Below are 26,396 nucleotides of genomic sequence, written 5' to 3'. Positions count from 1 at the left end.
TTTTCATGTTGTTTTTCAGGTTGTTGGAGGGATTCTTGCCTTGGCGCCTGCCCATCTCTTCCTTCAAATGCTCTCCAATAGTTCTTCTGGTACAGGATTACGGCCGCTTGTTGCCTAGGGACTCATCCGATGGATCTTCTGTTGTAGGATAAGGGCTCCTTGTTGGGCAGGTACACCTCCAATGGGTCTTCTGTTACTAGATATTGGCTCCTTCCTGCGCAGGTATCTCACAGACAAAGGGCCCAGCTGGCCACCCCTACCGGCAAGCTGAGTGAAACAAAGGATCTCCCGCCACTAACCACCAGGTCCCAGCCCCAATACAGGCCCAGCAGGATGGTTTTGTTTCCCCAAAGGAGAGGAGGGGTGCCTTAGGGACACTGGGATGGGATAAGAAGAAAAAGGCATTAGCCATGGAGAGAAACCCCTGCAGAATGACCAGAAAGTTTAGGGGGTCAAGGAATGTCTGTGCTCTGTGACCTGGGCCTCTGCAGCCCGCCGGTCAGAAACATCATTTTCAAATTTTGTATGCACAAAGCATATTTAAACTGAAACAAAGGTAGATTTTTGCTTAATACATGTACAGTGTTTATGTTAGGACTCTAAAGCAAAAATGACAGAAATAATTATTTATTTATGTATTATTTTATGTATTATTTTACATCCTAGCTGCAATTTACCCTTCCTCTTCTCTTATTCTTTCACCTCTCACCTCTCAGCCTCTGTCCCCCATCTACTCTTTCTCTATCTCTATTCTGAAAAGGTCAGGCCTCCCATAGTTATGGACAAAACATGGCATATCAAATTGCAGTAAGACTAAGCCCCTCTCCTTGTATTAAGGCTGGGTAAAGTAACCCAATATTCCAATATGAGGAATAGTTTCTCAAAAGTTGGTAAAGTGTCAGAGACAGCCCCTGCTCCCACTATTAGGAGTCCTGCAAGAAGAATAACCTATAAAATTGTCAGGTATATATCTGACTATATATAATATATACATACATACATACATATGCATATATACATACACAAGGCCAAGGCCGGTCCCACCAAGACCCCTGGTTATCTATTTATTCTCTGAGCTCCTATTAGCCCACCTCAGTTGATTCTGTGTGGTTCCTTGTGATGTCCTTGAAATTTCTGATTTCTACAACCCTTCCTTCCTATTTTCAGCAGGATTCCCCAAGTTTAGCTTATTGTTTTATTGTGGAGCTTTGCTTCTGTTTCTACCAGTTGCCTTATGAAGCTTGATGACAATTGGGCTACTCACCAATTTATGAGTATAACAGTGTATTATTACACATCATCCCATTGACATTTTTTCCTCGGTTGTGTTTGGTTCTATCCTAGGTCTCAGGACCATCCAACCTCTGGGTCTTGGTGCTTCAGGCAGTGTCAGTGCAGGACTCACTCTAATGGCATGGATCTCATGCTGGACTTGTCATTGGTTGGCTACTCCCAAAAATCTCTGTTCCAAATTTGCCCCAGCACATCCATAGGCTGGATAGACTGAAGGTTGAAAGGCATGTGACTGGGTTGTTCTACAATCTCTCCAATGTAAGTCTTGCCTGATGATAGGAGATACCCAGTTCAGGCTACATATCCTCTATTTCTAGGAGTCTTATCTTGGGCCATTCTTGTAGATCCCTGGGAGTTTTACTTGCACCAATAATGCCTGACCCTAAAATGTCCCTCTTCTCCAGTCAGCAATTTCAGTACTCTGCTTCCCACCCCACCTAATTCCTCATGTTCCTATACCTACTCTGTCCCAATCCACACATGAAATCTCTTCTAATTTCCCTTAACAGCTCTCCTTTGGGTCCTCCTTGTTCCTAAATTTTCTGGGCCTATGGATTGTAGCAGTTATTCTTTACTTTACAACTAACATTCACTTATAAATTAGTTCATACCAAGTTTGTTTTTCTGAATCTGAGTTACCTCACTAAGGATGATTTTTTATTCAAATTCCATGCATTTGCCTTCAAATATCATGGAGTGACTGATTTTAAGACCTAAGTAATACTCCATTGTATAAATATGCTACATTTTATTTATCCATTCTTCTTTTGAGAAATATTGTCTTAGTTAGTGTTGCTCTTCTGTGAAGAGTCACTATGACCATGGCAACTTTTCCAAGGAAAACATTAAATTGGAGTGGCTTGCTTAAGTTTCAGAGGTTCAGTTCATTATCATTATGGTACAGAGCATGGCAGCATGCAGGCAGACATGGGGCTAGCCAGATATTGATCAGAAGTCAACAGGAAAGTGGAATGAGTGTTACACTGAGAAAAGTTTGAGCAAAAGAGACCAGAAAGCCCACTCCCATAGTGACATAATTCCTGTAACAAGGCTATAATGTCTTCAAAAAAGTAATACCTACTATTAGTGCTACTCCCTTTGGGGGCCATTTTCTTTTTCAAACTGCCACAGACATTTAGCTTATTGAAAGGTTCTGGCTAATAAAAATAAAGCTGCTTTGAACATAGTTATAAATTGTCCTTGTGGTATGGTTGAGCATACTTTGAATGTATGCCCCAAAATGGTATAGCTGGGTCTTGAGGTAGACAGATTCCCAATTTTCAGAGAAACTGACATATTTATTTCCCAAGTCCCTGTATAAATTTCACACCCACCAGCATTGGATGAGTGTTCCCTTTGCTCCACATCCTCTTCAGCATGAGTTTTCACTTGTGTTTTTGATCTTAGTCATTTTGACAGATATAAGGTGGAATAATAGAGTTGTTTTGCTTTGCATTTCTCTCATGGCTAAGGATCTTGAACAATTCTTTCAGAGTATCTCAGCTGGGTGGTGGTCTGTTGACTGAGTTTCTATCTGGCCTGGTCCCCCAGCCATTTATTCCCCAAAGAAATCACACAGAGGTCTACATTAATCATAAACTAATTGGCCCATTAGCTCAGGCTTCTAATTAACTCTTATAAATTATATTAACCCATTATTTTTATCTATGTTAGCCATATGGCTCAGTACCTTTTTCAGTGAGGCAGTCATATCTTCCTTCTTCTGTGTCTGGACAGGACTGCAGAGTAATGGGCTTTCCTCTTCCCAGAATTCTCCTGTTCTCATTGCCCCACCTCTGCTTCTTGTCTGGTTGTCCCACCTATACTTCCTGCCTGGCTACTAGCCAATCAGCATTTATTTAAAACATAATTGACAGAATACAGAATTGTCCCGCACTAGTGGTCATGTACTCCTTTAATCCCAGCACTTGAGAGGCAGATACAGGCAGGTCTCTGTGAGTTTGAGGCCAGCATGATCTATAAGAACTAGTTCCAGGACAGGTTCCAAAGCTACAGAGAAACCCTTTCTGAGAAACAAAAATAAATAAAGAATATCTGAGCCATCTGAAATTCTTCTTTTTAAATCTTTCTGTTTAGATTTTTGCCCCACTTTAAATAGATTATTAGGGTTTTTTATGTCTAGTTTCTTGAGGTATTTATATACTTTGAAAAAAAGATCTCTGTCACATTCAGGGATGATGAAGAACTTTTACCATTCTACAGGCTGCCTTTTCCTTTTGTCATAATGATGGTGTCCTTTGCCTTACAAAAGCCTGTCAGTTTCATGAGGTCCCATTTATTAATGGTTGATTTTATTGTCTGTGCTCTTGGTGTTCTATTTAGGAAGTTGACTTCTATGCCAATATGTTCAAGGCTATTTCTCACTTTCTTTTCTATTAGGTCCAATGTAACTAAATTTAAATTGAGGTCTTTTTCACAACTGGACTTAGTTTTGTACATGGTGAATGCTATGGTTATATTTTGATTCTTCTATATGCTGATATCCAGTTATAACTGCACCATTTGTTGGTGATATATTCTTTTTCTATTCTATGATTTTGGCTTCTTGTCAAAAATCAGGTGTCCATAAGTGTGCTGATTTACATCTGTGTGTTGGATTTGATTCCATTTATTCACCTGTCTGTTTTTATTCCAGTACCATGTGGTTTTTTCCTTACTATAGTTCTGTAGTACAGGCTTTCAACCAGGGATGGCGATACATTAGGAAGATCTTTTATTATACAGTACTGTCATAGCTATCCTGGATGTTTTTCTTTTTCCATATGAAGTTGGTTATTGTTCTTATGAGATATGTGAAGAACTGTGTTGAGATTTTGATGGGGATTTCACTGAATCTGTAGATTGCTTTGCATAAGATGCCATTTTTACTATGTCAATCCTACCAATCTATGAGCATGTAGAATCCTTCCATCTCTGGACATCTCCTGCAATTTCTGTTTTCAAAGATTTGAAGTTCCTGTCATGACAGGTCTTTCGCTTGCTGGGTTAGAGTAACACCAAGATATTTTATATTATTTGTGCCTATTGTAAAGGGTGTTGCTTTCCTGACTTCTTTCTCAGTCTATTTATTCTTTGTATATAAAAGGGTTACTAAAATATTTGAGTTTCTCTTATATCCAGACACTTCACTAAGGTTGCTTGTGGGCTTTAGGAGTTCCTGAGTAAGGTTTGTGGGGTTGTCCGTGTACAAGTCATATTATTTGAGACTAGTGATACTTCAACTTCTTCCTTACCAGTTTTTTATCCCCTTGATTTATTTTTGTTGTCTATCACCCTTGCTAAAATTTTGAGTATTATATTGGAGAGAGTGGACAGCCTTGTCTCATTCTTGATTTTAGTGGAATTGTTTTGAGTTTCCAGCACCTTATGGGACCTTCTCCAAAACTGACTACATACTCAGTAAAATAGCAAATCTCAACAGATACAAGTAAATTGAAATAAGCCCTATTATCCTTTCAGATTACCCATGGATTAAAATTGAATTTCAGTGACAACAGAAAGCCTACAAACTCATGGAAGGAAGCAGAGCAAATCTGTTGAATTTCAAGTGGGTCAAAGGAGAAATAAAGAAATTAAAGACTTCCTAGAATTAAATAAAAACTAATGCACAGCATACCCAAGTGTATGGGACATAAGGAAAGTGGTATTAACAGGAAATATATCACTAAATGCCTTCATAAAGAATTTGAAGCGATCTCATACTAGTGACTTAAGAAAACACCTAAAATCTCTAGAACACAAAGAAGCAGACATACCCCAAAGGAGTAGACCATGAAATAATCAAACTGAGGACTGAAATAAAGAAAACAGAAATAAGAGAAGACTCCAAAAATCAATAGAACAAATAGCTGGTTCTTTGAGAAAAATCAACAAGATAGTCAAAGCCATATCCAAACTAACTAAAAGGTAGAGAGAAATACAAACATTAAAACTGAAGGGGCATGGTTAATTGGCAGTTATGATTAACCAGACTAGCTTTAATATATAATATTCAGCTTTAATAAAGGAAAGAAAAGGGAACTTACAAATCCCAGGTTCCAGCGAGGAGCACAGAAAAACAAAGAGAAGGCGGGCCGCACACCCGCAAGATTTTATAGGTAAATATTAGCCTAAGGGGAACATGACTTACAAATAAGGTGATTGGCTGGGCTTCCCCTTCATCTCCCCCTTTTGTCTAAATAAGACAGAACCAAACCAAATACAACTATATACAATAGGAACAAATAATAAATATAAAATTACAAACAAATAATATTAAGCAAGAAACATATAACGTTTTACTAAACATTTTATTTCAAGGAGTCTAAATAATGTAGAGGGTAACTACAATTATCTAATCTTCAACACCATCAAAGACCTGAAAAGGGAAGTAATATTACTTAAGCAACCAGGAAGTACAAACAAGAAACTTCCAAAATGTGCAACAAATGACAGAGACAACTGACTACCTGGGCAATCACCCAAAGTTTCGTTTTGCAATGTTGAGGCAACCAACAGTGGCCAAGGCCTAACACAACTGACATATATTTTTCAAAGGCAAGGAACTTTTTGTAGAACTATCCTACCCTGTCTTGGCAAGATAAGACAATCCTGTTTTATCCACTTATGGATATTCTGTATCTTTGTCAGTAGTTGAGGTATGGGCTTTTCTTTGCCCAAAGGCCAGTTCTGCCAAGAAGAAGACAAGCTCCCAGTGGAGTGTCTTTGGTGTTCAACGTTCTCTCGGGAATAGAGCAGTGTTGCCAGGAGTGATTGCGTCTCATAAGTACAAAACTCTAGGTTAGATTAAAGGCCATTTTCTACAGCTCTTCAAAGAGGTCTAAGATTATACTATCATTATTAAATATAATCTCTATGTATCAAAAGACCTGATTATCATAAATATGACAAACATATATGACTATTGATATATAATTCTCGATACCTATCTAACTTGGAGATTAAGAGAATATACGACTGTGCAAGAAATGAGGACAATGATCTCCAAATGTAAACAGTGTCATTACATAAATAATATCAGAGGTAGAAATGTATATTGCAATATGGTAAATATCTCAAAATAACAATTGTTTTAAACAGACATAGAAGCATACTCTCATACAATATAGGTAGAAGCATATTCACATACAATGTTCAATATACAAGAATCAACACCAATGCAATTTTCTAAAAACAATAATTCACAAATACCAATCATCCCATCAAACCAGTTAATCCCCTCCTTTTTTCAATAAACATCCCTGAGTCTATATAATACCTCCCCCATCCCCACAACCCTATACCAACTACTAAATGATGTCCCTAAACCTGAGGGCAAACTCTGTTGGGAGAGGGGGCATCATCCTCTAAGATTGCTTCCAGCTGATATGGGGGCGATGTTCTTCTCAGGGGGTCCTGTGAGAGCAAATGATGGTAAAATTCCCAGATTAACATTTGGTCGATAAAATTGTAACTAGCCTCTGAGTGTTTTGAGGAGGTCCGGCCACAGTGTTGTCAAAATTGTACACCATTCGAAACTGTCTTGTGCAGTTGTTACCAAAAAACAGGTCTAATTTTAGCGCTATTAAAAACATGATGTCATAGTAACCAGGTGAAATTGTTATTGTGGGGCCCCATCTTCATCCTGGAAACTTCAAAGATTACTGAAGGAAAATTTATTGTTTGTTACAGAAAAGATAAACATTATCTACAAAGACATATACAGACATATATATATATATATATATATATATATATATATATATATATTCAATGGAAGGTGTAATAAAAATAGACACAGATATGAGGAAAGGCAAAGAAAGTTTATCAAGTATCATCATCATCATTATTAATTATTATTATTATTATTATTATTATTATTATTATTCTGTCCCATTTCATGGCTCCTGACCTGAGACAGAAACTCTGAGATATCTCTTATCAACAGGCTTGGAATTGAAGAGGGACTGAGCCATAGTCCAACTCCAAATCCAGCTCTACATACATATAAATAAAAGCACAGTATGTGTATATATATATATATATATATATATATATATATATATATATATATATATGTAAAAATGTTTTATACTTACTAAACCTATTCGGGCTCTGTGTTGATACATATTGGGTTGTAACTAGTGTCTATCCATCAGTACTTAAATATCCAGGGTCCCTTAAATTCTTTGAAGATGAGTGGTTTCCTGCGGAGATAAGAAAAGAACCCTGCCCCCAACCTATATGTTTTACTTACCATCAGTATGATCGTCATCCTTGTGAATGAATTATTTTTCTTTTCCAAGGGGCTTCTCCTCTTCAATCTGAACTTTTATTAATTTTGAGAGTATCCACAATTTTCCTCTCCTGTGGAGACAAGAGCAAAACCCCTTCCTCAATGCAGCACATCTCCTGGCTTCCATTGTGAGGTCAGCACATCCTTGAAATAAATTGCTTGATTTAATTCAGCAGACTTTTCCATTATCCAATGTCTTTCTGCAGCTGTTGTCCCCTTCACATTAGCGTTGAGAAAATTCAAGGTTAATAAAGCATTATGTCACCTATTTCTAGTGGTATTTTCCACCCCTTTCTGTTTGTTTAACATATCCTTTATAGTTCTATTTAATCTTTCTATGACTGCTTGACCTGTAGGATTGTATGGTATACCTGTAACATGCTTAATATTGTAATAAGCAAAACACCGTTTCATTTTCCTAGAGACATAAGCTGGACCATTATCCATCTTTATTTGTGTAGGTATACCCATGATGGCCATAACTTCTAATAAATGAGTGATTACTGAATCAGCTCTTTCTGAGCTTAAAGCACAGTTGCCCATTGAAAACCTGAATAAGTATCAATGTTATGGTGTACATATTTTAATTTGTCAAATTCTGCAAAGTGAAACACATCCATCTGCCAGATTTTATTTCTTTGAGTGCCCCTTAGATTAGTCCCTGCAGGCAATGGTGTTTGGTCATAGAAAAAGCAAGTAGGGCATTTCTTTCCAATCTCCTTAGCTTGTTGCCATGTAATAGAAAACTCTTTCTTCAAGCCTTTGCTATTGATATGATGTTTTTCATGAAATTCAGAGGCCTGCAGCACACTACCAATCAATAATTGATCAATTTCTGCATTACCTTGTGCTAGAGGACCTGGCAGACCTGTATGGGATTGGATGTGTGTTATATACATAGAACAAAGCCTGTTCCTGATCATGTCTTGTACCTGGATAAATAATGAAGTTAGTTCTGTATCATCAGGTATAAATTCAGCAGTTTCAATATGTAAGATAACTCTTTCTGCATATTGTGAGTTAGTAACTATATTAAGAGGTTCTTTAAAATCCTTTACCACCATAAGAAAAGGCATATAATTCTGCCTTCTGGACAGAAACATAAGGATTTTGTTCCATCTTACTCAAATCTTCTGATTTGTAACCTGCCTTCCCTGATTTATTAGCATCAGTATAAAATGTATGGGCTCTGGTTATCAGAGCATCACGGATGATTTGAGGAAGAATCCAAGAAGTTCTTTTTATAAAGTTAAACCTCTTGCTTTTTGGATAGTTGTTATTGATTTCTTCCAAAAAATTAGCATAAACTCTTTGCCATGGTTCATTATCTTCCCACAACTTATTTAGTTCATCAGCAATGAAAGGGACTGTAATTTCTGCTGGGTCCATGCCTGCTAGTTGACAAAGTCTCAATTTGCCTTTTATAATTAATTCAGAAACATTTTCCACATAAGTTTTTATTTTCTTACTTGGTTTATGTGGTAAAAAGATCCATTCTAAGATACTAAGATAATATCATCTCTCTGCATTAAAATCCCTGTAGGGGAAATTTTGGAAGGCAATATGACGAGAATACAACTGAGCTCTAGATTCACCCTGTCTACATGTGCCTCTTGTAATTTCCCCTCAATCATTCTCAGTTCTTTTTCTGCTTCAGCTGTTAATTCTCTGGGACTGTTTAAGTCTTTTTCACCATCTAAGGTTTTATTTAAATGAATTATCATATCAGGTGTTATCCCAACAGCTGGTCATAAGCTGGAAATGTCTCCTAACAACCTTTGAAAGTCATTGAGAGTCCGTAGCCGATCTCTCCTAATTTGTGTCTTTTGTGTCTTAATTTTTTGCAAACCTTTTTTATAACCTAGATAATCAACAGAATCTCCTCTCTGAATTTTTTCAGGAGCAATCTGCAATCCCTATTTAGGTAAAACTATTTTTACTTCTTCAAACAGTCTTTCTAAGGTAGCCATGTTTGAATCAGATAACAGAATATCATCCATGTAATGAAAAATTATAGACTTTGGAAATTACTTGCATATTATTTGCAATGGTTGATTTACAAAGTATTGGCCAGGGAGGGACTGTTCAACATGCCCTGTGGGAGGACAGTCCTCTGGCATTTCCTTGTAGGTTGAGAGTTATTATAAGTAGGCACTGTGAAGGCAAAACGTTCTCTGTCTTTTTCTTGTAAAGGTATAGTGTAGAAACAATCCTTTAAATCAATAACTATGAGAGGCCATTCTTTTGGTAATAAAGAGGGCAGAGGAATTCCAGACTGTAGAGAGCCCATAGGTTGAATAACCTTGTTGATAGCCCTGAGATCTGTCACCATTCTCCATTTACCAGATTTTTCTTAACCACAAATACAGGAAAAGTCCAAGGGCTGGTAGATTCTTCTATATGTTGAGCATCTAATTGCTCTTGTACCAGCTGTTCTAAAGCCTGAAACTTTTCCTCAGCTAAAGGCCATTGCTTTGTCCATATTGGTTTCTCAGCCAACCATTTTAGAGGCAAGGCTGTTGGTATCTCTGAAGGGCCATAAATTGCTTTTCATTATTGTACAGCCTGAACGGCCGGTTTTCTGCCTTCTGTAATATCTTTTAATATTTTCCTGAGTAATATAGGCTCTAGAAGCAGCAGGGATGTTAATTTGGATATTCTATTGTTGCAATAGGTCATGGCCCCATAAATTTACTGCAATATTGGCTACATATAGCCTTAATTTTCCTATTTGTCCTTCTATCCCTATGCATTCAACCCATCTCATGCTCTGCCTTACTCGAGATAGGGTTCCAGTTCCTAGGAACGGAACATTTATGCCCTGAAGAGGCAAATACGGATGCCAAGATTCTGGAGTAATGATACTTACATCTGCACCTGTGTCCAGTAGGCCAGTAATAAAAACGCCATTTACACACACTCTTAACTTTGGTCTTTGTTCATTTATAGAAGTCTGTTTATAGAATACACATACTCATCTTTCAGACCGATTTTGGTTTTAACAGGAGGCATGGGGTTTTCTAATTTTCCTGACGAGGCATGTTCTCTGTAGTAACCGGAAATGACTGGACCACATTCGCCATGGGGGCCTGCGAGAGGCCCCCCATTGCGTTTGGGTTGCCTTGTCTATCTCTTGTTGACCTACACTCATTTGTCCAGTGTCTGCCTTTTCCACATCTCCTACATAAACCTGAAGGCTGAATCCTACTATGTCTGTTATTTCTAGAAGAGGCATTGTTATTATTATTTTTTAAAATCTGTTGTCTGCAATTCCTCTTCATATGTCCTATTTTGCCACAAATCAAAAATTTTCTAACTTGATGCCTCCTTTTTGCATTAGAAATTGCTTCTTCTACCCATGCTTCAGTGCCATAGTCAAACGAATCAACATTCATTGTATGCAAGACCCATTTGTTCAAGGGTGCTGATCTAATCTTTAAGGCCCCAGGATCCTTTTGCACTCCACATTGGCATTCTCATAAACCAAATACTCAATTATTATACATCTGGGCTCTGGGTCAGATATCCCTATTTGTACAACTTTAGTAGTCTTTGTAAAAAATCACTAAAGGGTTCTCTCTGACCCTGTTTAACTCTGATATATGATTCCATTCTCTGTCCTGGGTCTTGAACCCTGTCCCAAGCCTTTAAGGCTGCTGTAGTACATATGGATAAGGTGTGTTCATCATAAATTAGCTTGTTCTAGATGATCGGAGAAAAGTCCTTCACCTAGAATTTGACTAGGGAAATCTCAATTCCCTTTGCTCTTTCCTGCTATTCTAAAAGTCTAGCCACTTGTCTGAACATGCATTTCCAATTTAATTGCGATCCTCTCTCTAGAACGGCTGATACTAATTGTACCCAATTGTGGAGAGTTATCTTGTTGCTTATAGACCAAGTTTTGAGCATCTCTCTAACAAAGGATGAATGTAGCCGAAATTCATAACAGCTTGTTTAATTTCTTTGAGACCATTCATATGGACGGGTTCCCATGTATATTCCTTGATGACCCTAGGGGTTTTGGAACCAGTCACCTTTTCTGATGTTATTATTGGAAAGGCAGGTAGAACTTTATGGAAATTATCCCGGGGAGTTTTACTCATTGATGGAGTTAAATTTCGCCTTTCTACCATTTGTTCCTGTTCATCAGAGTCTATAATTTCCTCAATCTTTTCCAATCTGCTTACCATTGCCTTCTGTAAGTCCTGGATCTCCTGTCCAGAATTATGTTCCAAAGCCTTCATGGAGGATTCTAAAGTATGAAGTTTGTCCAGTAGAGTTAATATCTCATCTTTGGATAGAATTTTCATGGCATGAATTGTGCCTTCTTGTACTGACAATCTGTCAGCCAATCTGTCATATCCTTTAGACAAAGTCTGATTCTCACATTCAGCAGTTTTAATTCTCTCTGATAATGTTTCAGTTCCTACAGACAGGGACTGAAGTTTACAATCCAAATCAGCTATTCCCTCTTCCACAGCAATGAATCTCTCCTTCATATCAGACTGTACTTTTTCTAAATTTTGCTCAGTTGACAGAGTCATATCAGACAAAGACCTATTCACTTCCTTGAGAACTTCAAACTCTGTCTTGAGGAGGTTGGTGTCAGTCTGAATTGTTTTTGCAAACACCTCAACTGACTTAAATTTGTCACTCAAAACAGTTGTGCCCTTTCTTAAGCATTCAACCTCTGCTCTTAAGCATTCACCCTCTGCCCTAAGAATCCTGGTTTCATTCTGTAAGGACTTTATCATTTCTCTATTATTAAACCATGTAAGGCAGAAACCAAATATGAGAAAAATTGCAAGCCCTATAAAAATCCAAGTTATGGGAATATCATATGTATCCTGCAATATCTCTACCATAGTATAATTAAATATGCTGCAGAAGCCTTCAATGGTGATATGGTCAGACATTTTTTTTAATCTAAAGAAATTTTACCTATAATGATGGTTGCCTGCCAGTAGGTGGCGGGATGCATCTGTATCCACCCGGCCGGAAAAAGTCAGAACCGGTAAGGAAATTCTAAAAAATAGAAGCTCACAGACCATGCACTGTGTGGGTTATAGTTGGGCGGAGGAGGGCGCCCCCTGAGGGCATAAGGTGGTCGCAGGAGTGCGCTCAGGTCAAGTCATGTGCCCTGCGGTCTGTTTGCTGGCTCACTCCCTGGCTTGGTTGCTCATGCCTTACTTCTGCTATCGTGGTGTGGGCAGTAACTGCTTGGTGGGAGTGCCAAACCAAGTCTGCAGTACTGGCAGAGCGCAGAGGAAGCCCGGAAGCCGGTTGGGCGTATGGTGTAATGGCAGCGGGTAGCGCTCGTTCAGTGGCAGCTGCACAAGCTCAAACACCGGGACAGAAACTGCTTGTCTCTGGCAGGACAGGGCCCAGGCCGAACTCAACCAGGACTGGTGCTGCCTGAGGGGTTAGCGCCCTATGGCTGAGTCATACGCGTGTCCTGTGCTCTGTACAAGCAGGGCTGGGAGGGGCTAGTCTGGGAAACTGTCCTGAGATCGAGTGCAGAAGCGCACAGGTGGCTGCGGAGCGACCTGCTGAAGCAATCAAAAGCCCAAGGCTGAATCCCTGCCACGCAGGGTGGGAAGCAGAACTAAAGGCTCCCAAATGCCCTGAGTTGGACACCAAAATGAAGGGGCTGGTTGATCGGCAGTTATGATTAATTAGACTATCTTTAATATATAATATTCAGCTTTAATAAAGGAAAGAAAAGGGAACTTACAAATCCAAGTTCCAGCAAGGAGCACAGGAAAACAAAGAGAAGGCGGGCCGCAGGCCTGCAAGATTTTATAAGTAAATATTAGCCTAAGGGGGACATGCCTTACAAACAAGGTAATTGACTGGGCTTCCCCTTCACATTAATATGATCAGAAATAAAAAGGTGCATAACAACAGACACTAAGGAAATCCGAAGAATCATTATGTCATAGTTCAATTACTTCCACAAAATTGGGAAATCTAAAAGAAATGAACAAATTTCTCAATAGATACAACTTACCATAGTTAAATCAAGACCATATAAACAATATAAATAGATCTATCTCCCCAAAGGTAATAAAAGCTGTCATTAAAAGTCTTTCAACCAATAAATGTCCATGGCCAGATGGTTTTAGCTCAGAATTCTACCAGACCGTCAAAGAAAGGCTAATACTAATATTCCTCAAATTATTCCACAAAATAGAAACAAAAAGAACATCACCAAAGTGATTATTTGAGGCCACAGTCATGCTGATTTCTAAGCCACATGAAAACTCAACAAAAAGAGAGAATTACAAACCAATCTCCTTCATGAACATTTGTTGTGTGATTTTTTTTGTGTTCTGACAAATAAAGCTTGTCTGGAGATAAGAGGGCAGAGATAGCAGCTAGTTAACCATAGAATCAAGGCACTGATGCCACATACCTTTAATCCTAGCACTTGGGAGGAAAAAGCAGGAGGATGAGGGGCTCAAAGCCATCATGGGATACATGAGATTGAATCAGTCTAAAATAGAAACACAGTCAGGAACTGTGGTGTACACCTTTATTTTCCAAATTAGGGAGGTGGATACCAGAATGTAAAGTACGTAGAGACAGGTACTTGGCTCATCTTTTGGTCAGAGGATTCGTAAAGTTAAGAAGTTTCAAGAAGCTGATATTCTGCTTCTCTGATCTATGGTCAAGCTTTATTTGTCAGAACACAAACAAGATATCACACAACAAACATTGATACAAAACTACTCAAGAACACAAAAACTGAATCCAAGAACACATTAAAAAGATCATTCATCATGATTAAGTGAACTTCATCCCAGATGCAGGGATTGTTCAATATATGAAAATCTTTCAATGTAATCCACCATATAAACAAACTGAAAAAAAATCTTCATAATCATCTCATTAGATGCTGAAAGAGACTTTGACAAAATCTAATACCCTTCATGAAAAATGTCTTGAGGGATCAGGGATATAAAGGACATGGGTAAGTGTAATAAAAGCAACATAGTAATAAAATCTAGGCAATAGCCAATATCAAATTAAATAAAGAGAAACTCAAAGCATGTTCACTAAAATCAGGAAAAAGATAAGGATTTTGAAACTCTCCATATCTATTCAATATAATACTTGAAATAATTTTTAAAATTGCAATCTACTTAAAATTTAGAGATGAACAAAAATTCATATTATTTCCTTTATACCATGTTTCAGTTTATTTTTTTACCAGTTACAGGACGAATTTTTTCCTCCCAAATCTTTCTTGACTTCCACAGATAGCTTTTCCATGTTTTGGCAGTCATTGAAACTGCTCTTTATACTTGATTCATTTTAAGAATTACATTTAAAACTTATGTATATGTTTGTTTGTCTGCAAATGTGTGCAAGCAAATGTGCGTCTGGGTATCTGAGGCAGCAAGAATAGGGAATATGAAACCCTAGTGCTAGAATTGTAGGAGAGTTGAAGCAGTCTGACATGAATGCTGTGACCTAAACTCACATCATCTGCAGAAACAGCTAGCCCTCTTACTGCTGAGATCCACACCTAACTCCAGTCCACCAACAAATTCTTCCCTAGAAATGACCACAATTCTTCTAGAGTAAAAGAACATGTGTGTCTCTCAAACCAGGCATTGGTTCTCTATGCAAACTGGGTTACCTACTGTCTTAATTGACATTTGCAGAATAAGGAACAAATATTCATGTTTCATTCAGACTCCTAATAGGATTATGTGACTTTCTAAATAGTCTTCTTGTTGGCAGGAGGGGGACCAGTAGTCATAAAAACAGATGTCATGGCAGGGTTAAATTGGGGAGTCATATGGCCAAACACTTGCCTAGTGTGCCCCAACTTTTTTTCCCTTTAAGATTTCTCTGTTCTGCCACTTGGTGGTGCCCACATCCTCCCCATGTGTCTTTCCACTTCTCAGTCAGGCCTAATCTGAAGTAAAAAGAGAAGCTTGGACATCCATAGGGAGAGGGGTATTTGCATGGAGCCAGCCCACACTTAGACTCACAGGAACAAATAAAAAGGGTGCCCAGCTATAGTCAGTCCACTGGACTCAGGAAGACAAATCTGGGTGTCTTCACCATGACTTGGGCTCCACTACTCTTCATCTTTCTTCACCACTTAACAGGTGGGTAGATTTAAGGGATTCTGGGAGAGTAACTGTTGGTTGTTGTTGGGATCTTTAGCCCATATTCTTCCTGGTGAATGAGGCTTTCTTTTCCTTACTAATTTTTATTATCTTTTTTTTTACAGGATCATGTGCTCAGGTTGTGCTAACTCAACCAAAGTCTGTGTCTGGGTCTCTTGGGAGCACAGTCACCATCTCCTGCAAGCGCAGCAGTGGTAACATTGGAAGTTACTATGTGCACTGGTACCAGCAGCACGTTGGAAGTCCACCCACCAATGTGATCTATAAAGACAAACAAAGACCATCTGGGATTCCTGATCGGTTCTCTGGCTCCATTGATAGCTCCTCCAACTCAGCCTCACTGACCATCACTGCTCTGCAGGTTGAGGATGAGGCTGACTACTACTGCCAGTCTTATGATAGTAGTAGCTATAGACACAGTGGTAAGAATTATGGGGAACTAAGACAAAAACTTCGTAGACCACCAGCTGTGAAATCACTTGTGAAAAGGAGTACTTTTAGCTCATGTCTCCTATAAAACTACTACTTTGGGATTTCCAAGTCATAATTGCTTCTAGGTTCATTGCAAGATTCCAGTTTCTCCTCCCACATGTGGATGACTGCACTCTACATACTTAAGTTCAATCCATGGAGTAGAAATAATTAAAAATAGGAATTTTGGAGGGTAATATTACTGACATTTTGTGTCAGAGACTTTAATATACATGTGAGCATTTTAGCATCATCTCTGACTTGCATATTTTCACGTTTTCCCCTCATTATGACATCACTAACTCTCTGTATTGCCAAATTTATCTGTAACATGGGAAATGCCCCACTTGGGCAAGACCACTCTTTCAGGAGGTCAAAGCCCCTAGCTTTGACTCTCACTTAAGTCACCAAGGTATAAGAATGAAGTTTTACTTCCCCAAGATTCTGTACCTAACTGCTAAGCAATACAATAGCACTGAATTCAAGAGATGATTCTGACGAGAGGGTCATATTCTAATGAGGACAAAATCTGGATTATCCAACTCTATAGAAGACCTAACCAAGGTCTATACTATAATGTTAAGGGAAAACCTAGTTTACTAATGAATGTTAAAACCTATGCACAGTGGATATGCAAATGTAATACAGCTCTCCCATCCCATGGACTATCCTTTGTCTGTAAGACTCTGAAGACCATGGTACTGGAATAATGAAAGCTGAAAAAGTATGCTCTGTGAAAGAACCAAGGAAACCTACAAATCCTGTACCATTAAGATATATCTATAATATCATTTGGAAGATCTAGGTTCTTATGAGAAAGTGATCAAAATTAAGGCACATCGCAATTTTGCATAAATTGAGTGACACTGAGAAGGGAAATATATTTGAAAAGCAAAACTAAGCAAACTTTTGCATATCCTCTCCATTATTTTATGTACAGAATGAAAATAACAATGGACTGGGACAGATTGATTACTCATTCATCCAAATTCTTCCTTACAGTTTTTTTTCAGTTTTATATGATATTCCATTTTCTGGCTTTTTAAACATTATAATATGCATTTCCCATTTCAATATCTTTCCCATTTCTCTGCTATAGATAATTAACTCTTCATGGGAAGAGTGACAAAAACACTAAGAGTAAACTGAGGCAATAATAAAAATAACGGAATTAGTTAAGCAAAACATTTAATTAATTAGGTAAAAATATGTCTTCTAATGTGATCATGACAGTGAAGAATAAGGAAAGAGATCAGTTTAGGATCATCACGGTCATGGAGGGGGCATAGGAAGACTAGGAGAAGAACTGCCTATACTAATAGAGGAAAGGGATGAAGCTAATATGACTACACTATTTGGTCAGGGATTTGAATTAGTTATCAAAGGGCATAATGCATGGGCACTGGAATACTGGTTTGGTTAATACTTTAGACACAATTTGATGATCACATAAAATGTCAAAAAATATTATGGGGACAATCCAAAAAATTGAAAATGTTAAAAAAATAAAACAGTGCTTTGCTTTGTCCATATAAGATGTGTAGATTGCTGACAAGGTGTTTCTGGTATGAAGGATTGGCAGGTACAAGATACTCCTGGAATGCTGTAGTCTCAGGAGAATAAACCAGACATTTTGGAATGCAGTTGTCTTCTGAGGTGAGCATCTGTGGAAGATATTGCAGTTTCAGTAGAAGAGACAGTAGAGATATAAAGAAGGATCTGGGAAAAGAAGGGAACCTTGTGGAGAGAAGAAAAGAATTAAATCTAAAGCTGAGTGGGCAGAATATTTAGCTATGAGTGTGGAATGAGTCTAGCTGCAGAAAGCAGGAACTGAGGTTAAAGACAGGGAACTTAAGAAAGTATGCACTGAACTTGTGCAACCACTTTGGAAAGCAATGTGGCGGTTTCTCAGGTAATTCGGGATCAACCTACCCCAGGACCCAGTAATTCCACTCTTGGGAATATACCCAAGAGATGCCCTATCATATTACAAAAGCATTTGTTCAACTATGTTCATAGCAACATTATTTGTAATAGCCAGAACCTAGATGCCCTTCAGTGGAAAAATGGATGAAGAAACTGTGGAATATAAACATATTAGAGTACTACTCAGTGGTAAAAAACAATGACATCTTGAATTTTTCATGCAAATGGATGGAAATAGAAAACACTATTCTGAGTGAGGTAACCCAGACCCAAAAAGATAAACATGGGATGAACTCACTCATAATTGGTTTCTAGCCATAAATAAAGGACATTGAGCCTATAATTCGTGATCCTAGAGAAGCTAAATAAGAAGGTAAACCCAAAGCAAAACAGATAGTCATCCCCCTGGATAATGGAAGTAGTCAAAATTGGGAACTTGGGGGCGGGGTGGGATGGGGGTAAGGGTGATGGGGAGGGAAATGTGTGAAGGGGAGGATGGGGAGTGCATGGGTGAATGGAAAGATTGGAATACAGGAAGGGTGGATATGGGAGCAGGGAAGTATGTATCTTAATTAAGGGAGCCATTTTAGGGTTGGCAAAAGAATTGACTGTAGAGGGGTTCCCAAGTATTCAGGGAGGTGCCCCCAGCTAGTTCCTTGGGCAGCTGAGGAGAGGGAGCCAGAAAAGGCCAGGTCCTATAGCCATACTGATGAATATCAGAATATCTTGTATATCACCATAGAACCTTCAACTGGCGATGGATGGAAATAGACACAGAGCCACACATTGGTGCACCAGACGGAGCACCCAAGATCCAAATGAGAAGCAGAAGGAGGGAGAACATGAGCAAAGAAGTTAGGACTGCGAGGGGTGCTCCCACCCACCGAGATGGTGGGCTGATCTAATCGGAGCTCACCGAGGCCAGCTGGACTGAGACTGATTAAGCACGGGATAAAACCGGACTCCCTGAACAGGCAGACAATGAGGGCTGCTGAGAAACCAAGGACAATGGCACTGGATTTGGCTCCAACTACACATTCTGGCTTTGCGGGGGGGGGGGGGGCTAGCCTGATTGGATGCTCACCTTCCTAGACGTGGATGGAGGGGGGAGGAACTTGGCCCGCTCAGGGCAGGGAACCCTTACTGCTCTTCTGACAGGAGAGGGAGGGGGAGTGGAGGGGGAGGAGGAGGTAAACAGGAGGCGGGGAGGAGGCTGAAATTTTTAATAATATAAAGAAATAAAGCTCTCAAACATGAAAAAAAAGAAAGTATGCACTATACATCCAGGCAGTGGTAGAATTCATTTTAGAGAGAAAAAAACTACAGAGACAAAGGACCTTCCCTGCATTTTCCAGTCTCATAAAATGTGTGGCAAATAATGTATGCTAAGAAATGGTCTTCAGATTTTGGTTCGAGGGGGAAATTATTATGAGTCAGCACTGTGAAGAGTTCTATGCACTGGGAAACCTGTCTGAGGTGGGCCATTTCCACAGTCGGGTTTCCACAAATTACAGGAGAGTATGCTGTTGTATAAGGTATATAGTGGAATGAAGGGGCACAGTTGCAACATCATACCACAAGTCCAGACAATGAAACTACACTCTATCTAGTTCTGAGATATAGGAAGGCCAAAGGAAATAATAAGGACTTCCCCTGGTCCACAAACCACATCCCCTGGCTTTAGGATTGCTACACAAGTATATACAGAAGAATCTAGATCACAGAAAAGCACTTCTTTTGGGTTGTGTCAACCTAAATAACAGAAGGAAAGGTCTGGTAGCATCCAATAGAGTTCTATGTACCTGCTCACACAAATGAGCAACTGCTGGCTGAAAAATAACGTGCTTTATTTTATACAATTCAAACTCAAAAAACCTTCCATATAGCTAGACTAGGCATTTTGGACAAAATCTGTGGCATTTCATGATATATTTACACTTTTAATTTCATATACCACCCAAACCAAAATTTTTCATTATTGAATAAGGACTAGAAAAACACTTAGCCTCCTGCCCTATTTCTTTATTTATTTTCACTGCCTGCACTCACTTCTCACATATTCCCTTATATTTAGCCTTTCCTTTTCTCTTTTCCTTATGTTATACTGTACCCACACCTATGCTTTCTTACATATATACATACATTATTGGCTAGATTCCATAAATGAGAAAAACATTCGGTTGTATAAATTTACCAACTATTGTACATTCTAATTCCACATATTATTCTGCAAGATTTTAGACTTTTAGACTTCATTTTTCTTTAGACCTAAATAATATTTATTGTTTGTGTGTGTGTGTGTGTGTGTGTGTGTGTGTATACCAGCTTCTTATTATCCATTCCGCTATTGATGAACAATTACATTGATTCCAAATATTTTCTATAGGGACTAAACCAGCATTAAGCATGGGATGTAAATATCTCCATGGTAGATTGTAGAATTCTCTGGGTATTTGCTTAGGAGTGAAAGATTTTGGTCATATTGTAGTTCTGATTCTATTTATTTTTAATTTTTTGAGAAATCTCCCAACTGATTTCTGCAATGTCTCAATTAATTTGTATAATTAATACAACAGTGAATAAGGGTTCTTTTCTCCCCATATCCTCCCAACGTTGTCAGATTTGTTGATGGCATTCATCCTGACTGGGTGAGGTGGTGTCTCAAAGCAGTTTTATATTGAATTTCCCAATGACTAAGAATATCTAATATTTAAAAAAAATAGTTGTTGGCCATTAGTGTTTCGGTGTCTCAATACTGTCCACCTACCTCTTTTGTGTGCTTGCTGATTGGCAGGTTGATCTCTTTGTTATTTAATGTCCACAAGTCTTTGCAGATTCTGAGTATTAGTCCATTGTCTAGGCTGTAGCTGGTAAAGATTTCCCTCATGTTACTCTGCTGACTGTTTTCCTTGTTGCACAGATATTTTTGTTTTTATGTGTCTTTCTGATGATAATTGGGGGTAAAGACTGTGCTGTTGATGTTTTATAGAAAAAGTTCTTGCAAGCTCCAATATTTTGAAGAAAACCTCCTGTGTTTTCTTCTAAATTATTTTAGCGTTTAAATTTATGTCTATGATTCATTTTGAATTGACTTTTTCACAAGGTGAAAGATATAAATCAGGTTTCATCTTCTACAAGTAGAAATCCAATTTTGTCAGCACCATTTGTTAAATAGGCCTTTCATGTTCCAAGTGTGTTTTTGCTTTGTTTGTGAAATTTAAATGGGCATATCTTTGCCATTTTACTTTTGGTTCCTCTATTCTTTCCCTTTAGTTCACCAATCTATGCATAATGCCAGTACCAGGCTCTTTTATAGTATAATTTGAGGCAATTGTATTTCTAAACCCATGAAATAGAATATGAGAATTTTAGTAGTTATATAGTAACTCCATTTAAAGTCTTTTTAAAACATATGCATATATAAATACTTTAGAAAGCTTCTACAGTATTAGGTTTCCATATGCCCTTTTAAAAATGTCTTTATTGCTATGTATCCCTCTTTCTCTTCCCTTCTCTTTACTGCCTTCCTACTCCCAACACTAATTTAGCCATCTTATTTTTATTATTCTCCTTTAACCATTTATACCACTGAGTTCTATCTTGTTTCCTTTGAAGTTCTCTGTTACAGCTCTTTTCTAATTTCCAGACCTATATGGATTTTCTACATAAACACATAAAACTGAAGATTGGAAGCTAATGTTCACAGATGAGAGAAGCATGTTTCTCACTTGGTGTTTCTATTACTGTTAATAAATATCAAGACCACAGCAACACTTATAAATGAAAAGCATTTAATTGGGGTGGTTTATAGTTTCAGACTTTTAGTCCATTATCTTGGCAGAACATGGCAGCATACAGGCAGACATGGTACTGGAGAAGGAGCTGAGAGCTCTACATCTTGATCTTCAGGCAACAGGATATGAACTGAGACACTGGGCATAGTTTTTGCATAGGACACCTCAAAAACCTGCTCCCTCAGTGAAAGAATTTCTCTACCAAGGCCACACCTACTCCAACAAAGCCATGTCTCCTAATACTGCCATGCCTTATGAGTTTATTGGGGCCAAATGCGTTCAGACTTTCACAACTTGCAATGTTTATCTAGCCAGCTCTGTGTTACCTCACTCAAAGTGATTGTTATCAGAGTCCCACAAATTGCCCTTTCTATGTAATTAAGGATCTAAGAAATGAAGTGGGAAATATACAATTATGGGGGTTAGTATCTTCCCAAATATTATATAGGGATACCGTGCCGACTTAAGTGTGTCCCTGAATGTGCCTCAGGTTTCCTGTTCAGTTAAATGCAGATCATTTTTCCAATAAAAACTGTGCCAATCTATATTCTATATTCTCTCTTTCTCTTGGAGGCAGTTGCTTCATTTATAGCAGTTTGTTTGGTGCATCTTTTGGAGGAGGTAGACTTTTTCAATTTCACCATCTTCAGATATCCTGTCATCTACTGCAATGGGTTGAGAGTTCATGTTCTTTCTGAGGCTTGCCATCCACAATAACAAAAACAGATCCAGAATATTAGAAGGAGTAACTCTTGGTGCCTCTGGATAGATATTATGTTGTACTTGTATAGAAAGCACTAGGTTTTGTGCTGAGTCACCAGGGCTAGTGATTGTAAAAGTCAGAGGTATTTTATTTTTATCTTTTTTACTTAATTTATGTATAAGCTTTTTAAAAAAAACAATCCAAATTCCCACTCCTTCCTCTCCTCCCATTCCAGCCACACTCCCTTCCACCCCACCCACATCTAATCCTAAGAGAGAGTAAGGCACATTGCTTTGTGGAAGGTTCAAGACCCTCCCTACTACATCTAGGCTGAGCAAGGTATACATCCAAAGAGAATAGGATCCAATAAAAGCCAGTACATGCAGTAGAGATAAATCCCACTCCTACTGCCAGTGGCCCCTCAGTATGCCCCAGCCATATAACTGTCAGCCACATTCAGAGGGACTAGTTTGGTCCTATGCTTGTTCCTTCCCAGTCCAGCTGGAATTGGTGAGCTCCCATTCGCTCCGGTAGACTGTTTCAGTTGGTGTCCTCATCATGGTCTTGACCTCTTTGCTCATATTCTCACTCCTCCCATTTTTCAACTGGACCTTGGGAGCTCAGCCCAGTGCTCCACTGAGGGTCTCTGCCTCTGTTTTCATCTGTTGTTGGATGAAGGTACTATGATGATATTTAAGATAATCATCAGTCTGACTACAGGGCAAGGCCAGTTCGGGCATCCTCTCCTCTATTGCTTAGGGTCTTAGCTGGAGTCATCCTTGTGGATTCATGGGAATTTCTCTAGCAGCAGGTTTCTTGCTAGCCTCATAAAGGCTCCCTCAATCAAGATATCTCTTTCCTTGCTCTCACCTCTGTCAGAGGTATTTCAAAGAGGGCAGAAACCTTAAGCACTGGCACCTGCCCTGAACCAATGTCTCATCCAGCCACCAGAGGGCACTGACAGCTACAGAGTTGCTTTGTTTTGCCAGGATCTCAGCTGATTTCTCCTTGCCCAGCAACATTTTCTGTGCATTAAAAAGTAAGTTTTCTGTAACTTTTTTTCTCAGCTGGAGCCTAGGCTAATGTTGAAGGAGGAGTTTTCACAGCCTCCAGGACAGGAGATATTTGCATAGGGTTCATCCCCTCTGAGGACAGTGACAAATAAGAAGTGACTGCCTCTCAATAGGTTGTGTTGATCCAGGAGAACTTTCAAGAGTCTCTACCATGACCTGGACTCCAGTTCTCCTCGCTTTCCTTGCTCACTGCACAGGTGGCTGTTTGCATGGGAATCTGGGAGTGTGAACAAGAGAAATGATAGTCTCTTCCCAGATACCTAGAAATTGGCCTTGCCTGGTTCTCACTAATACTTTGTTTCACTCTACCCTCCCAGGATCTTGGGCTGAGGTTGTGTTCACCCAGCCACAATCTGTGTCTGGATCCTTGGGGCAGAAGATCACCATCTCCTGCACCCGCAGTACTGGGAACATTGGAAGCAATTATGTATACTGGTACCAGCAGCATTCAGCAAGTGCACCCTGTCTGCTCATCTACAAGTATGATCAAAGACCTTCTGGGGTTCCAGATAGGTTCTCTGGATCCAAGGACAGCTCCTCCAACTCTGGCATCTAAACTATTTCCGGGTTGCAAGCTGAGGATGAAGCTGACTACTACTGTCTCTGTAGCTAGGACAAATATTTCAAACAGAGCCTTAGACTTATGGGGAACTAAGACAAAAACTCTCTAGAGCATCACCACCCTGCCTTACATTCAACCTCAGAAAATCGAGCTTTTCTGTCCTATTTTGTAAATTTTTGTTATGGTCTCTTTATTTCCTAAAATACAATACAACTTATTGTCTGTCTGTTTATGTACGTATGTACGTACGTATGTATGTATGTATGTATGTATGTATGTATGTATCTACCTATCTATCATCTATCTATCTATCTATCTATCTATCTATCTATCTATCTATCTATCTATCTATCTATCATCTGTCTATTGTCTATCTGTCCATTCATCCATCCTTTTTTCTGTTCATAAATTCATCCATCCATCCATCCATCCTTTCTCTTTCTCTCTCTCTCTCTCTCTCTCTCTCTCTCTCTCTCTCTCTCTCTCTCTCTCTCTCTCTTTCTCTCTCTCTCATGTGTGTGTGTGTGTGTGTGTGTTTTTCTGTCTCAGCTTTAAGAAGAGAGATCTTTAATATCTTTGGAATAAATGTCTTCCACTTGGGAGAATGCTAGGTCCTGTCTTTTAGTAATCAAATTTATTCTTGATATTTTTATAGATGTATAGAATGTATTCTCATTATTCTTACATCCTATCTTGTCAGTCTTCCCCCACTCATATATACAAATATATACAAATCTCATTCCCATAATTGTATATTTTTGTTTTGTTTTGTGACCAACTGAGTTTAAACAGAACCTCTGTGTGACTGGGAGTTGGAACTGTCCATTGGAGCTTAGTGGGCGCACCAGTGGGCACACAACTGAAGACAATCCTTCCCAGAGTCTTTCAGTAATCAATAGTTTGACTAGCAGAGATAGGGGTGGAGGCATGTCTACAGACATACTGATGGCAGGTTCAATCTTGTGAAGGTTTAGTTAAGTAACTACAGCAGTTGTGAGTTCAAAAAATTGCGAAGATGGTGTTCCACTCAGAAGTGGCATTATGAAGTTCCTCTTCTAATTTTATAATCTCTCTGTCCATCTTTCACAGTTCCCTAAGCTCATAGAGCAAACTTTTTTTAAATTAAGGCTGACAATAGGATTTGTAATTGGGTATCAATATAGATATTTAGAAGGAATTTTGATGCTATGTCCATTTTACTAAACAATAGTATTGAGCTCTCCACTAGGGCCTATGACTTCCCCAAACATACACTTCTGACCAGGTTTATGGAGCCATACATACATTCTCTTCTGTGGAACAGTAATCAAATGTAATCAGAGAGTAGATGGTTGCTCCCATAACAGTTTGTCACTGTAGCAAAGAGTACACATCTAGCCTAAGAGTTTCACAGCTAAGTAAGCATACTGGAAACTTTTCTCCTTCGGTAGCTTGTGTAGTATCTTCTGGCACTATGAAAACTGGTCAGCATGGAGGAATCTTTAAGCTTATTTTCTTTATATCTTCCAACCAAAATTGGTGATGTTTTCACCCATATGTTCTCATCAACTAGTTCTGGTCTGGGGGAACCAAAAGCATGGCAACTCTTCCTCTATAGTAAAGGTGGATTCTGTCATTCTGACATACCTTGAATTTATATTTCAATTTCAATTTGGTGCTTAATAATTGTTGACCAATTGAGTCAAATAGACCCCCAAGTTATTGCAGGCCATTGCCAAAGCTCTCTCTTATCTTACAGAACTTTATACCAATAACCCCTTGCTTAAGACCTAACTTGGGGCATAAAACATAAAGAAATCAATCTGATAAATCTGGAAGCTTCATCATACTGGATAGTGTTAATGGTGATAGAAAGTCCTATCTACACTGCTAGAGGAGAAAGACAAGCTTCAATATGATCCGGGAAACTATGTAAGGTATAGAAATGACTGTCATGGTATGATTTGTACCCTGGTGCCAATTATTTTGTCATGAACATCATTGGAGTAACCAACCATTTTCTGTGTTTTTCTAAGACCTGTTCCATGAGATGAATCTCCATTTGAAACTATTAAAGGAACAAAGAAACTGTGGAAAGATTGGTCACAGAGCAAACAATACAAGGGCATAAAAATTCCTTATGACTTACTGCTTGT

At 38.7% G+C, this 26,396-nt stretch overlaps 1 gene segment (V, D, J or C); it reads left to right on the top strand.

The window, feature by feature from the left end:
- Nucleotides 1-15,643: 15,643 nt before the first annotated feature.
- Nucleotides 15,644-24,255, top strand: LOC119824304. The segment is given in 3 exon segments: nt 15,644-15,711; nt 15,837-16,154; nt 24,017-24,255. Coding segments are annotated over 3 exon segments (603 nt in total).
- Nucleotides 24,256-26,396: the final 2,141 nt, after the last annotated feature.

Source organism: Arvicola amphibius, chromosome 10 (genome assembly GCF_903992535.2).
Source record: "Arvicola amphibius chromosome 10, mArvAmp1.2, whole genome shotgun sequence".
NCBI classification, from domain to species: Eukaryota; Metazoa; Chordata; class Mammalia; order Rodentia; family Cricetidae; genus Arvicola; species Arvicola amphibius.
This window is presented reverse-complemented; position numbering and strand designations above follow the sequence as displayed.